This window comes from Stylophora pistillata, chromosome 10 (assembly GCF_964205215.1).
Source record: "Stylophora pistillata chromosome 10, jaStyPist1.2, whole genome shotgun sequence".
Taxonomy (NCBI): domain Eukaryota; kingdom Metazoa; phylum Cnidaria; class Anthozoa; order Scleractinia; family Pocilloporidae; genus Stylophora; species Stylophora pistillata.
Window position 1 is genome coordinate 18,330,699 of NC_142528.1, and position 15,802 is coordinate 18,346,500.

General features: G+C 38.2%; 2 protein-coding genes across 7 annotated transcripts in view; both read right to left on the minus strand.

The window, feature by feature from the left end:
- Positions 1 to 3,102, minus strand: part of LOC111321866 (uncharacterized) — a 30,940-nt gene extending 27,838 nt beyond the window's left edge. The window contains exons 1-2 of the mRNA XM_022924854.2: positions 2,957 to 3,102; positions 2,105 to 2,203 (exon numbers count right to left, since the gene is read on the minus strand). The gene's annotated coding sequence lies outside the window, so the exon portion shown is untranslated. The remainder of the gene's footprint in view (positions 1 to 2,104; positions 2,204 to 2,956) is intronic.
- A 2,562-nt stretch (positions 3,103 to 5,664) lies between these two features.
- The window catches only part of LOC111321867 (hexosaminidase D), an 18,253-nt gene continuing 8,115 nt past the window's right edge, over positions 5,665 to 15,802 (minus strand). For 2 of the 6 annotated variants that reach the window (XM_088736338.1, XM_088736342.1), the window contains 7 exons: positions 15,280 to 15,339; positions 14,845 to 15,049; positions 14,277 to 14,359; positions 13,931 to 14,018; positions 13,601 to 13,699; positions 12,303 to 12,389; positions 5,665 to 6,688 (listed from right to left, as the gene is read on the minus strand). In XM_088736338.1, the coding sequence (XP_088592464.1) occupies positions 6,514 to 6,688; positions 12,303 to 12,389; positions 13,601 to 13,699; positions 13,931 to 14,018; positions 14,277 to 14,359; positions 14,845 to 15,049; positions 15,280 to 15,339 (797 nt within the window). In that variant the 3' untranslated portion in view covers positions 5,665 to 6,513. Of the gene's footprint in view, positions 6,689 to 12,143; positions 12,390 to 13,571; positions 13,700 to 13,930; positions 14,019 to 14,276; positions 14,360 to 14,844; positions 15,050 to 15,279; positions 15,340 to 15,802 lie in introns of those variants that run through there. The other 4 variants (XM_088736339.1, XR_015992565.1, XM_088736340.1 and 1 more) reach the window with 4 other exon arrangements.

The following is a 15,802-nucleotide window of genomic DNA, read 5'->3' on the forward strand; positions in this document are numbered from 1 at the left end:
TTTCGAAACTATCAGCCTTTATTCACTAAGCTTACTTAGGTTCGTAATCGTCAGCTAGTATCTTATAAATCCAACCGACGAAAACAAACAACAATAAAGTTAATCAAACTGGACAACTCTACAATGGCAACTTACAATAAAAGTTGTAACGCAATAAACGATCACATTTACATAACCCATGAACTGCGTCGACTCTTCAACTCATCAGGCAATTTGCGATTTGTGACCTCAATTTACTAATCAATGAATTAAGTTTGCAAGTTGTGGAAACTTTGTAGAAACTTTTGACACGGTGCTTAAACTTAATTAAATCGCTCAACTTTGTTTTTTAATTTTGAGCTGGCCATGGCAGTGTCTTTGTTTAACTTCGTACATCTAAAAACGGCGAAATGTCTTTTGTTTTTAGATTAATTATTGTGATATTTAAGCACAGAGAAAGATATGTTATCCCTTTCTAATTACTCATAAAAACCCCTTGTGCTCATGAACAGGGCTGTTGATGAAATCAACCTTTTACAACCATTCTGGTTATTGGAGTGACGTTCGTGTTTCCATTTACACCACACAAGAGGAGCTAGTCCCGCCATTTAGGAAGGCATCTTTTTGGCCCTTGTTTCTCGGATCATTTTAAACAATCCGTAGACCTTTAAATCGAACGTCAGGGAGGAGAACTTTGCCATTTTCCCGGTTACAGAACAGCCGGGGATCGACCCTAAGTGACCTAAATTCGTCGATGGTCGGGGTATTGAAAAAACGGTTTTAATAGTGACCAGTGGGCGAGATGTGTTTCGATGTGACTGGACATTTCTTCACTTTCTCATAATTCAGCGGAATTTTCGTCAAACAACAGAGAATACAAATAAGAATTCGAAATCCTAAATGCAAATCACCGAACGTACCGTATACATGTTGGAATAAAAATGACAATATGCTTTCATTGTTGATTCAGTCTGTTTAACTCCTCTGCAAGACAGATAGGGAGCAGAACACTGTGTCAAGTGGCGAGGGGCGTCAGGAAAGGTTTCTGATCATGTACTCACTGGAAAATGTGTTTTTATCGAAATAATTTAAGTTAATTTATGATGAACATGTATAATGATGATAACTAGCCTTTAATTCATAAGAAAACAGACAAAAATCATTTTTAAATTATCATGCTTTTCTTAAAAGGCCTAAAAAGAGGTCACAATGTCAAAGCGAAAACGTGACTTCCCTTCGAAGATGCTACAGCTGAGCGAGTACAGACCGTTTCCCTTACACGAAGCAAGAATGTCGAGGAGTTCTAAACTTGAACAATCAAGTTATTTAAAACTCTCTAAACCGCATACCGCTCAAGAGGAGGGCGGTCCAAGAAATTGTGGCAAGGACATGAGCCCTTCAAACTGAAATTGTGTACTGTTCTCTCCGATCAATCAAAAGAGCCTCAACGGTATTCTTTTGCCCTAAGGGTGTCTTGTGCTTGGCAAGAAGAAATGGCTTTTTGAGACATGCTTCACTTAGACAATGTCTCTGAATAGAAAAAATTTCCATTTATCTCAAACGAGTAGTTCTATCAACATGTTTCTTACCTAATACCAGTCAGCTGTACGTGCTATCTTGCGTATTTACACCGGCATGAGCTTTTTATTAAAGCTGATGACGCTCACGTCGTTAGCTCAGGGTAAACAATTTTGCGACTTAATCATTTCGTAAAAGAACGAAGAAAATTTTCGAAAAAAAAATCGAACTTTTAATCTCGCCCTTCATTGGGGCTGTCAGATAACCAGTGATTCTTACGCGAAAACACATAAAATTGAATGATTTCGCATCAAAATAGGCAATCATAATTGGCTTACACTGAACGCCGGGCTAAAAATTTCTCCTTACGCGTAACGTCCAACGTTACGTCTCCCCGTTAACGTCTCCCCTTACGTCTAACGTCTCCAACTAACAATGTACTGTGCCCACTCTTAGTAAAAATTTTTGATATTTTTAAACTTCTGCTGGGTCTTTGACTTCAACTAATGGCAAAAGCCATACCTACCTGTACTGCTTTCTGAATACAAGTGTTAATCTCACATACGTCACTGCATAATCATGTTTTTAAACTATGGAAAAGACTCACCTGAGAAGTTTTCAACGAGTGTTCTTTGTGGAGCTAAGACGAGGTGAACATCTATCCATTTGACACGCCAGCGATACTTGAAAATGGTTGAATAAGAAGCTAATGATATGAAAATATACGCTATAAGAAACCAAGACGTTTAGAGTCACTGCCAAATTTACTAGGAGCCTGTCGCTTAATAGTCAAGAGCACAACTTAGATCCTACGCAGTATTGCATGAAAAGTAAATTGCGTGATCAGTCATGGCTCATTTGTAATCACATGATTTGTGTCTGTAAAGCAAGAGCTCGTTTCGAATTGTGACAAAACTAACCTATATGGCTGTTCAAAATTTGCCAATATAATAAGACATTTTGAAGAAACAAACATATTTTACATTGTTTTTCCTTTCTCTCCCAAAATAGGCAAATCATGGCTCGGTTCAATTCTTGTATAGCCACCATCTGTCTGGTGTGTCCTTATGACGACCCATCGATCAAACAATTACAAATGTCGTGCGTCCACTTTTCCGGCGATTAGGAATGGGCTTTTGCCGCTGGCAAAATTCTTACTTAATTTAGACTATTTTTGATTAAGCTGAAAAGTCACGGGCCATGTTTCCAGCTTTTATAAATAATTGCATCACTTTGGCTATACATTGGTTTGCAGACTTACCTGTGATCCCTCTTTTTACAGCATAAACAAAGACGTGAAAACAAGTACATTATGAATACGTTCAGTCATTGGTAAGCAGCTAATAATTCTAGATTTTACTTTGCAAGCAACGTAGAAAGTATACTCAAAACATCCACGCAAAACGGTAGCAATAAAATTTGATCTTGAACGAGAAATTTTGATGACGGAAACTCTTACTTGTACTTGAATTCTAAACTTGTCCAAGAGGTCTTCTAACGACTCTCCAAACGTGATCAGAGGAACGACTTGCCAACGGAAGAATTCGTCCGAAAAAAAACGAGGTGTCTTCCACAAGCACTTTCCAATTGAGTCAGCATCTCTCAAGTTTTCCGTTTAATAGACTTTCATACTTTCATGAGCACATGACACATTTTTCAGCCAATGAGAGATTACCTGGGATCATCTCTTCTTCAGTCAACAAGTCAATGGGCTATAACAATGACTCTGGGCCTATATTTCAGAGGATGACAGCACAGCACAAAACCGAAATATTCCTCAAATGGCTCAGCAATGAGTTTAAGCTGTAATCTGTAGTCGTAACCAATCATTCCCGAGTTAATTCGGTTTTATCAACTGAGTCGATAATGTAAATTGGCCACCGTATGGAGTTTTAAAGTTGACGTTTCGAGCGTTAGCCCTTCCCTATTTGCTCTGACGAAGTGCTAACGTTCGAAGCGTCAGCTTTGAAACTCTTTACGATGGCCAGCTTACATTATCAACTCAGTTGATAAAACCAAACTACCTTGTTACCCCCATCGATGCAGTACCACGGTTTCTTTAGAAACTTACCCCTTCATTCCGGAGTTAGCCTAAATCTTTGCTCGTCACGTGAACATATTTGGATTGTGGTTCGATTGCATGGACATGACGAATAAAACGTTTGCTCGATCTCTGTCTTTAGGGGATTTCTTATTTATCACAAAGAGAACTTGATTCAATAAAGCTTTTTTACGAAGACGCAAGAGGAATAAACAATTAGAACTGGGGAGACCTTTAGGACAATTAGAAATTACGAAACTGTGGAAGAATGATGCCCAATGATAAGGAAATTACAATCATTGTTACTTACATTAAAGATTCTATACTCCAAATGATCAACTACGTCACGTGAGACACATAAATAGAATTTTCCGGTTCAGTACAAAGGTGTCTTTCCACAAAATATCAAATTTGTTCGACTTCATCAAAAAATAAAATTGTCGAACGAACAAACAAACAAAAAAACAAACGCTCTGAAAACTATAGATGCTATCTCAAATTGTCACGTTACATTTCTCTGGCAAAAATATGGAGCAAGTAACGAAATGTTATATTTTCTCGACTATAGCCATGTTGGAATAATTACACATTAACAGAATATTTTTCAATACGTTTTCATCCAGTTAAAAGTCATAAAAGTTGGAAGCGACAAACCGATAAGCTTGGCTCCGTGTAAGGTACTGTTACGCGCTTTTAAGCATATGTTTTTTGATAATTAACATATGACATGTCGATGAAAGTAAGACGGAAAGGCTGAAATGAGTTCACTATGAGTACAAGTTGCTTGGTTGTTGTGAGTGCCAATATCTGTCTCTAATATTGGCTCTTTCATTTTGATATTTTAGTTATAAGCCCTCCGACACTCTTTTTTTTCCTGTACTTTTTGCGTCGCGAAGCCAAAAAAATTGAAATACGAATAAACAGATCAAACGAAACATGCAATATTTGGGCGCTTTTTACTTCATTACTTCGGGTATTCAGTACAGACGCACAGAACGAAACATGTTGCTACCGTTTGAAAGTCTTGCACAATTTGAATGATTGAACTTGGACCATCTTTCAGGGATTTAAAAGTTCTAGTCTCCTCGCAAACGCCTGCTTGCCCGGGTGCAACATTCCTTTCAACCAATCAAATTAACCTTCTAAATCTGGAAAGATATCGTGGGAAAGGCAAACAAACAATTGGACTGGGTAAAGGAGTGCGTCAATTGTCGTAATCGATAATGACAACTAAAAACGTATGTGAAATCGTGCGACTTTGTGAAGTTGAGTCATCACTTCATAAGTTTTCAACACATCGCTCTCAAATGTGGGTTGCGGTGCTCATTTTATGTTGTTCTCACGAACAGTCTCAGTTGACTCCTCCTTACTTCTCCTAGCTAAGTCAAAAGTTACAAAAACCGTGAAAGGTTCAGTGGAGAACTAGTGCCACGGGCATTTGTGAGGGAAGGGGGGGGAGGCAACGATTTTCTAAAAAATACGACATGTTTCCAAAGTTAAGCAAGAATAAAGAGGATTCTGTTCTAAGGAAGCGTTTGAGTCTCATCGATCATATTGGCTCAGGTAGCTCCGCTGAAGTCTGAAACTTATTTTTGAAACTCTTACTGCGTTTGTCAGGTTAAAATCAGTTTGAGACAGCTAAATTATTTATTTAAAATTGCATGGCTGTAAAAAAGAGTAAAATTCTTTGGTTTTAAATTTCCATAAACTCGTTCTGGAAAGAACTCAGTTATATAAGTATATTGACCACATTCTTTCCTTGCGTGATCAGTGATGCTGATAAACAAACACGCTAGAAAGAACTTGACCAATATATTTACAATCACTCACCCTCACGCAAGATCGAATATAGGTGTAGATAACCAACGAAAAATTCTGAACATTCGCACCGCTGTAATAAAAAATAATCGTCGATGCTTTTAAAACCACGTGAACAAATAAATCCAAAATGACAGGAACAAAGGGATATAAACAAGAGATGTTTTGCAAATACTTTTTGAAGAGGGGAACTTGCATTGAAGCAACAACGCCGAGAACACAGCCAGGGGAAATTGTGAATTATTTCCTGTTATTCGACTCTGCCCAGTTTGTTGCGGATGCAACCTTCAGCTCCCTGAACGCTGTGCTTAGAAAAATAAAACCTTTTATTGGAATGTCTCTCAGATCAACATACAAGTGTAAAGGTTAGCATTAAAGTGCTACTGCGACGAAATTTTTGCATTTTATTTTCCCAATTTTCTGGTTTTAACTTCACATTTAGACCCTAAACTATAAGAATGAGCGTAAGTTTCTCAAATTTGACAACGTTATTCCTTAAAAACAGCGCCACGAAGACATTAAAATTCTTCCGCCATTCTCGAATAACACACTGGAGAGCCCGCGAAAATAACTACAGCGGTTTTAGTTGTGACGTCATCGACTCACTTCGACAACGTCGCGAAGGCATGCCTTTACAAGTAACACGCAAAAGAAAGCTGGGGAACAATTCTTTCGAATTTTATTCCTTCTTTCCTGCGGAACCAGAAAAACAACTCTCTCTCAGCATACCAAATTAGCCACGTTTGTTGAGTCGTTGACGCCACTTCCGTTCTCGACCCAGTTTCTTCTTCTTCGCGCGGAGTTCTGTAGTTCGAAGAATGGCGGCCGTTTAGATCACGAATCCACAGGGAAAATAATATTACTTCTCGATGGAGTTTTGCCTTAAGATTTGGCAAATTTGTTACTTAGGGTAAATACTTTCAATCTCTGAGGAGAAAAGAATAGGTTCATTTTTAATCGCAGTAGCACTTTAAAGCGTTAAAATGCCACCTGTTCGTAGTTTTTATGGAAGTAGATTTATGATGCATGCCTTGATTCTAGTATGGTGGTGAGGGGAGTAATTCCACCTGAAGAATGCTGGATGCCCCCTGCGTTTTAAATACTTATTCAATAATTTGGAACAACTCAAATAAAAAGGCGCCTATGAACAATTTCTGTTATCTCCAGTCAAAACTACTTTCAACATTGTCTATTTTATATTTCTGTAGTTCAGCGTCCCTTATTCTATCGTCTATCTTATCTTCAAGCCACTCACTGACAGTATTATTACTGTATATTTGAGACAACAGATTGGATGCCTCGTCCTTCAATTGACGATATGCATTCACAGCTCTGAAATTGAGAAAAAGTTATGGAAGTCAACATCTAATGTTAGTGTTACCTTTCAGAAGAAAAAATTAAAAAGAACGTTCTTTAAAATGACCAGCGGAAAATTAGATTCACTACATGTAAATATCACACTGCACTATAAGTGGAACATTATATATAAATTCTTCGTGAGTCTGGCGTTGTTTCAAGTCAGAACTAAAATTTCATTTGAAATATAATCAGTTAAACTCAAAAAGTTAACATTAAATTTGAAATAGCTGCGGAATTTACATGCATTGCCTGATATGAACAAATCCGAAATTGTCTTTCCTCTGGTAATTAGCATTGACTTTATGCAGACTGAGGGTTAGCACATTGCGGTTGCCATTTTGAACGAAGGTCTATTGACTCGAGGTATTCTTTTCCTGCGAGTCCCTCCCCCCCCCCCCATTTGTGACCCAAAATTCTCACGATGAAAGCCAATGGTTTTCCCAGAAGATCGAAGAGAACGCGCACATTTATACAATCACCGATACCCATATTACTCCTCAGAAGGGCTACTAAAACAGATTAAGTGCGGCCCTTTTCAGGACATCAGTTATTCTTTATCAGAAATATAAGGAGATTTAGGTCTACTCTGGAACCTTAAGTTGCCTTAAGTCGCCTTAAGTCACCTTAATAATTTGGATATATCAACAAAGTTGAAATGGTAAATTGGCCACCGTAACGATTACAAAAGCTGACGTTTCGAGCGTTAGCCCTTCGAAAAATTAAGTCGCCTTAATTTTTCTTAAGTCGCTCTTGTGACTTAGGAGCATACAAAAGTAACCAAAATGACTATTGTGTTTATTGCAGGGAATTCAATAAACATTTTTAAGGTTTATGGAGAGACTGTTGCTAACTTTGATTTTATCACTGAGTTCAGTCAAATAAAATCTCTTTAAGTCGCCTTAAATCGCCTTAAATCGCCTAAAGTCGCAATGTTTTTCTGCCAATTTTGCTTAGGTCGCCTTAAATCGCCCAAAGTCGCCCAAAGTTACGGCGACTTAAGGTGGCTCGTATTAGTTTCCTTGCTCGGGGAACAGATAACTCTCGCGTCACGCGCGAGAGAAACGTGCGAAAGAAACGCGAGATTAAGGAGGCTCGAAAGGGTTTTTTTGACCGCGCGGAGAATGAATTCTAAGATACACGCAAGCAAATTACTTGCGAGAGAAATAAGCGATGGGGCGCGCGATCAGATCCGCGGCCGAGTTGTAAACAAAAATGGCCGCCATGAGCGTTTCAAAATTGCCGGGTACCTCTATTGTTTCAAGTGGAATTGGCCGTTTGAGAAACAAAAATGGAAAGTTTACTTCTTGAAAGTAGGTAGGAAAATGTTATGATGGCAGGACTTTTGCCGAAAGTGGTCAAAAAAAAGTTTATTTAACGAGTTAAAGGAGGATGGTGAAGTCAACACCCCATCAATATAAAGTCGCGACGAGTGTATTCGGTACGTCTTACTTTGTTCCGCGAAAAATTTAAGTGGATACCTCTGAGTGCTACGATTTGTTTCGCATTGAATTTGATTCCTAATAAAATGAAATGTCCGAGAACTTTCCTAAACAACTCAACGGGAGATGGAAAGGAAAATGAAATCATTGTTATAACATAACCAAAGTAAAGCGCGCGCTCTGATTGGTCAATTTAGCGTCCCCCATTTGCCCACGGGTGTACGCTGCTGACGTGAGCAAATGCAAAGACTATTTTTCCGCGCGCGCTTGTTTTTTCTGGTCACGTAAGATTTGTTAAATAAAAGGGAACTCTTTAGCTACAGTGCATCAATATTATGTTATAAAACAAATGGTAAACACCACAGCGTACACTATTGAGTTATGGATGCACTTGGGAGGTTTGCTAAGCATTCAAGAAGCTAGAGTCGCTCTCGGCTGTCGCCTCGAGCGACTCTTACGCTTCTTTCGTGCTTAGCAACCTCCCGCGTGCATCCATAACTCAATAGTGTACGCTGTGGTGTTTACCATCTGTTAATTGGATCCAGGATGGTAAACATTGACAGTATGTTTTATGAACGGAAATGGAGAAGTGTAAACGTTGCTATAAAAAAAAAACAAACATAATTTTCAGTAAACAAGAGATCGTAAAAATGTAGATGAGACTTTAATTCTAATTGAACCAGAAACGGTAAAATTAAAATAAAATATTCATCTTAAACTTGTGAGAAAGATTGTTGATATTTCACTCGATAAACTGTAAATTACAACTACGAAAATGCAAACTCGCATTTGTTAAGAAAGCATTACAAAATTTGTTTTGTTTTCCATTTAAAACGGAATAATGAAAGTTCACGGCCATGACAGTGGGAAAGAGAAAAAAAGGAAAATGAAGCCAAGGCTTGTTCATACCTCTAGTACCTTGAAAAATATAGAAATTCGCGAAATCTGTGACGACCAACAAATTACTGTTCTATATGAAACCCTGATTTCCGCTTAGTTTGACGCTCATGACAATCTGGAAGACGCCAAAGCAAATTCCTTTAACTCCAAATTGTTTTCACTCCTCCACTTCAAATTGCACACAAACAATAATACAGTCAATCATGGTAAATGTGCATCGCCGAATGAGGCCTTCGATCAAGCCATCTTCTCGGAACAACGACAGGATACCATCCAGACGTCCGATGGAAAGCTTCATCTTTCGACAAACATGGTCCACAAGCTGGCAGAGGCTGGTTTGTCTCATGTTACACTACAATTTCTGTACGAGAAACTCAACATTAACGGCCTCAATGTTGTACTGGCATTGGCGCCACCTTCAAAATCAACTTGTCATCATATATCGAATTCCGCAAGAGAATTCTCTTCGGAACGTTCTTACATTTCCAACTGTCCTAACGGTAAGCAGTCTGAGTCTCAAATGATGACTTTTCAGGAATGTGTAAAATCACGAAACAATGTGAATCCATTTTCAGGATGTACGATCTTTTCCGCGCTGAGGGCATCCACCGATTAATCGCGCGGACACGGACTCATCCTCGCGAAAATGAGCCCTGGAGTCAGCGGTATCGTTTGAGGCGCGTGACCGGATATAAAAGTGTGAGCTAAAATTGTAAAAACCGGAAATAAAGCTTGCCAAATTGTTGAACTAATATCTCGAAAATTAGTTCGGTGAGTGTACAAATTATTTTCATCATTACGCATTCCTGAAGAAAATTTTAAAAAAATTTATCTAGTGGAAAATTCTTTACATTTCAAAACAGCATTTTCCTATAGAATTCAAGTTGTACTAGTTAGTTTTTTTTTTATATCACGTATACAGATAGAGAATGTGATGATGTTAAATAAATTTGAAAAAACAAACGAGGTCACCGACTTGGTTTTTGAGATATCTTTCAAAAACTGAGTTTTACAAGGTCTTTTAGCACTACTGTACCGTTGCCGTGGCAACAGATGATGCCTGACGAGCCCCCTTAAAAGATTGCCCTAACATAGTGTTAAGGATTATCCCGATGATAAGTTTGACAGTCCTGATATCTTTTACTGATTGGCACTTGCTGTTAATTGTGGTAAACCCTTTCGAGCCTCCTTAAAAAACGAAAATTTAAAACAAAGATGGCGGCGCGAGGATTTTTTCCTACTTATGTGAGAAGTTTACCTAAGAGCTTGTATTTGATGTGTTGAGCGGCCATTGTGAATGTAGGAGATAGAAACTAAAATAAAGAAGACTATTTTCGGAGAAGTAAAGGTTGCTTCAGTTCACATTTACAGTCAAACTAAGTGAAGCGTACCGGCTCAGGATTACAATAATGATTTGATTATTTGAATATTGAACCCGCTAATCGTTTCAGGAGCGCAATAACGAATTGAATATTTGAACATGGAACCCGTTAACCGTTTCAAGAATGCAATAATGGATTGATTATTTGAATATTGAACCCGATAGCCGTATTCGTTTTGAAAAGGCGCGGATCATTGTTCAAATCAGAAGTCCATTTCTGATTGGATTATGCGAACATGTGATGATGGATCGGAACTATTTCAACATGGCGTCAGACTTGGCGGGAAAGGTGAGTTCGAGGGTTGTGTAGAACTTCTTGTAAATGTTGTAAATGGAATGTTATCGAGAGCTTTTTCGCCTATTTACATCTTGACGAACTTGTAGAAATTCTTGTGTGTATTCATGGTCGAAAAAAATAGTTAACGGGCGAGGCCATCGCAAGACATATTTTATTTCCTTAATATTTGCGATAGACTGTTTTCGCAGTGTTTTTACAGTGCAGTTTGTTCATTTTCAGGATTCCTCGTCAAATAGAACAATCTTGTTGGACTTCAGAATTGGACTTCTAATTTGAACAATGATCCGCACCTTTTCAAAACGGATACGGCTATCGGGTTCAATATTCAAATAATAAATCCATTATTGCATTCGTGAAACGGCTAGCGGGTTCAATAATCAAATAATCAATTCATTATTGCATTCTTGAAACGACTGGAGGGTTCAATATCCAAATGATCAATTCATTAATGTAATCTTGAGGGGTACGCTTCACTTAGTTTGACTGTAAAAGAAATATTCAACCGATATGAAATCTTGCGACGGCGAAAAAAGAAGAACTCAAGTGAAGGATAATCTACTTGAAGTGGAAGAAGACTTTGAAACTTCGAGGAAAATAATATGATATAGCCAGAATTCACGTGTAGGATTTTTAAGATGAGCCCGGGAGGCTGTCTTTGACGGCTGTTTAATGATTTTCTCAGCAGTAAACGTCTGTAAACATCAGATCGTAGGTGCTCGCGCGAACACACGCAATTGTCAGCGGTAGCGAAAACAGATCATGAGCAAATGTCAATCTTATAGAATCCAGATTTTTAAATGCGCGAGAACGCGCGTGGAAATTGCTAAACTCACGAAAGCTATTGCATGGAAACAAGTCCGGTGACTCCTTCTTTTTGTTGTTCCAATATGATAATAACGTCGAAAGGAATCATCAGAAAAAAAACTAGAACATTCTACGGAAGGAAATTTGCGATGTGTGAAAATTGCCTTTTTTTTCTAGATTTTCTGAAATTCCGCTGTGTAGAATTTTTTAAAAATCTTTGTGCATTTTCCTTTTCAAGTGCCAAAAGCAATCACTGAAAAAAATCACGGGGTCACCGGGTTAGTTTACGAATTATTTAAGCCACAAGCTAAAAAATGCGTCTTAATACGCCTATGAAAGCGTTGCCATGGAAACTGCTAATGACGAAATGACACCTATTTTTGGATAACCAATTATTATATAATTCAACTCCGTAAAAGTGTTCAACTGGCCTTGGTTAGTCTTTCTGTTGTATTCTTTCAAAATTACAAACCATCAAAAAGATGAAAACCGGTACGAGCCACCTTAAGGCCACAGAGTAGGCCTAGATTTTCAGCCCTGTTGTCAGCTTCAAACAGGCTTTAGATTTATTCCATGCTTAGCTAATTCATCAGACCACACATGCACCTCGTTAGAACAGCTTCTTAAATTTAATTTACGGATTCCAGTTGGAACCTTACCAGCCATGGTAAGTGTTTTCTCTTGTGAAAAAAGGTAACTAAATGAAACGCTCTGGTTCCCGATTCGAAAGCTCAAAGAGGTGGTCTAGAAAATAGGTCAACTTACTGAATACTTTTTAAGCGTGCAAAATGTAAACGGAAGTAGCTGAGAGACTTTTCTTCAAGTTGCCTTTCCAACATCCAACCTTTTTCCCTAAAGAGAAAAAAAAAACACGAGCATTTTATAGAAGACCTGCAACGGAAGAAAGGTTATTCACCTCACTTTACGGTAAATAACGATCTTTGTCAAATTTCTTTATCTATGTTGGACAGTGAAGCATGTAAGACATTGCAGAAGCCATTGACGTTTTCCTAAGAAATGTGAGTTGGACACGAGCCAGGTTAAAACAACACCAAGCGATCTTAGACTTGTTTGTGAAAATTGGACAATTGGCAAAAAAAAACCGCATCCGTGTAAGGGCAGCAACATCAAATTATTTAATCGCGGAGATCGCAACCCACACGAAACGCGCACACTGCGAAACACCATACCTAAAGAATTAAGTATCCAATTCTCTTTTTTCTCTTCCGAGAACTTTGAATATGCCACAGTAACGTCGATTCTAAAAAAGGTACGAATAGTGACTGGAAAATGAAACTAATGTTACTGGCTTCGAGTAGCGCTTTTCAAAAATTGAGCAGTTCTCTAAAACTCAGTGTTGATGTGTTATAACAGTTTTTTTTTTTTTTAATAAATTAACTTGAAGAATTGTCAGCAAAATTTTTCCTGGTCATCAAGACAATGGCTAAGAATGCCGCGTGGGCCTTGTTCACCCATGAAATTTGTATTTTATGGGGATTTCAACAGCAAATCGAGTCCTTTGATAAAAGCTTTTTATCTCATAGTATTTCTTGGACATTTTTTACTGCTTTTTGCAGAGAGTTTTCGGAAGTGAGCGATTTAGGGTAAAACATGACTTTGGCTTGACATTTAGATCCGATCCACGGGCGGGTCTTTGGACATGTGAGAAAAAGATCTAATCATCCTGATTTCTTAGTAACATTTGTCACGCATCGAACACTTTTATAAGAAATTAGTTATTTAGCTACTTAAGTTTCATTAAAGCTCGCACTTTGAAGCAAAATGTCTAAAATTAACAACTGAGTCTTATGTCTGGTTGTCCCGTATCTAGAAAAAGAAAACAAATCATATAGAGGCACGACAAACACTCGTTAAAAATGTCTCCCATCCAAAATTTCATTGATCAGACGTGCGAGGATATATTTTATGGATACTGGAAAGTCAATCTCCTGCTTCCATTTTAAGGTGTTTTAAAAGTGCAAGAAGAGAGCGTCACATATCGACTGAAGTAGTGAAGACAAAACAGAACAGAACCTAATCATTCGAAAAATGGTTTTGCTCACGTGCTATGTACCAGTGCCAGTCCATGATGGGCGTCCTTCAGTTTACAACTGAGTTTGTAGATCTCATGGCCTGGGAAGTTTCCGTGCGTTTCTGTTTCACTGAAATGTGCAATTAGAGTGAAATTTGTGTACCTAATGTTATAGGGCAGTTGCCTAAGACTTGATAACATGATTGAGTAATTATATCCTATTCTATCAACGGCCCAAATTGCATACATATTTAAAATATTTAACTAACTATAATAATTTTGCGCATATGAAGCTGACAGATAAGACACCTAACGACTACATTCACTCATACTGTAGTTTATCCTACTAAACTCATCTTACTCAAAGTATTCAGTTCCTTCCACATCGATTCTTCCACTAAAACCAAGTTCCTGAGATAAAGCTTTACGCAGAGACTCATTCATTTGACCTGTGAGCAAAAAAAAACGTATATAACTATATAAGCTTTTGAGAGGAGAATCCATTTACGTTAAATCTCCTCATTGCTTGAGCTGCTCCTTCAAATAATTAGTCTCTCCACAATAACATGAATTACGAACTCTCGATCGATCCGCATTTGATCTATCAATTTAGTTCTTTTTCATTTTATTTAGGCAAAAACACATTTACGGAAAAATTGACCTCCACATTTGTATCGTCCTTATACAGTAGATGCTGGAAAACTGACCTTCGTCGATGGCCTTCAAGCAGAATGCGAGGGACGGAATTCCTGCTGGTAATAACTCGCACAAAGTGCCGTAGTGATCATACCTTCAAGATACGAAGGCGTTATAACTTCACACACTGATTGTAAAGAGATCCAAAAAAATAGATGAATAAATAAGCACTGTAATGAGACTGGACTGTTGAGCGGGAGGTCGAGGGTTCGAGCCTCGGCCGGACCAACACTCAAGGTCTTAAAATAATTGAGAAGAATTTGCTACCTTTCTATAACATCAAGAAATGGTTAGATATTCTAGTCTTCTCGGATAGGGACGAATAAATGGAGGTCCCGTCTCCTGCAGGGTTAGGGGTAGGAGACGTTAATTTCGCACGCACGAGATTACTGTGTGATGGATGTCCTCCCCTGGGGTGGCATGGGTGGGTTTACTGGGCCCGCAGTAATTGGCGCAAGCTGTTGCTGTGTCCTTACCGGTCGGCGAAGCTAATAGACTAAACTAACGTTAATTCGGCCGAGCAGGTGTAAACTGTGTGATTTTTTCAGTTTGCAATTAAAATTCTACCACGGGACTCACCGACTCCAGCCAGTGAGTGCAATACCTAGTACATCACTTTTCTTGGAAATCTTGGACATTATCTCCACCCACTGGAGATTATTTGAAACGTGCTTGGATATGGTCACGAAGTCAGAGTTTGGTCCAGTGGCACCTGTACAGAAAAGGTAAAGCGCCAGCACGCTTTTTTTTTTTTTGAGGCATGGAGTAGTCAGGGCGCAATTAGCTGAAATTTTAAATTTAGGAGAATAGTAACATACTCGAAGATATTTGTTTCATTTATACTTCTTTAGCGAGTTTACGTGTGTTTGAGGAAACATGTTAGGGGAAGTATTTTTTTAGACGAAGTGAAAACCTGAGTTAAAACTTTCAATGAAAAATTTTACTCTGTTGTAAATAGGGGAAATGTCAAGTATAGAGAGCTGTTTGACCATGTGAATGGTAATCACGACATACCCTTAAATGCACTAGCAGTCCAGATCTTGGGAAACGCTTCACAGTACCTTTGAAACATCTCTGTAGATAGTTTGATATTTAGAAATAAAATGTCATTGAGTGAAGGAAACTTCAATCGAATGATACTGATACAAGAACGCTATCATCTAGAACTGATTTTCAATACACTACATAAAACAGAGCTGAAGAACGCAATTATATCATACCAGTCTGTTTCAGTCAACACCTCGACTACCTCATAATTTCAAAATGAGACGTTACGAACCACAAAACTTTCCATTGGTCGTACAAAGAGGGAAAATGAAAACGGCATTGAAAGAGCTATTTTGTTGTCAGAAACCTTTTTTTTTTAACATTTTGCTATATAAATCAATCAGTGATCTTGAAAGGTACACGGTAGGATGAGATGTCATACTTTTTACCGATACAGCAATAATCATCTTGCCATAACTATCTTTGACTCTATGATAGAAACACGAGAAGTAGAATATGTCAGATAAGTCTCTTATATTTAGGGGATAGT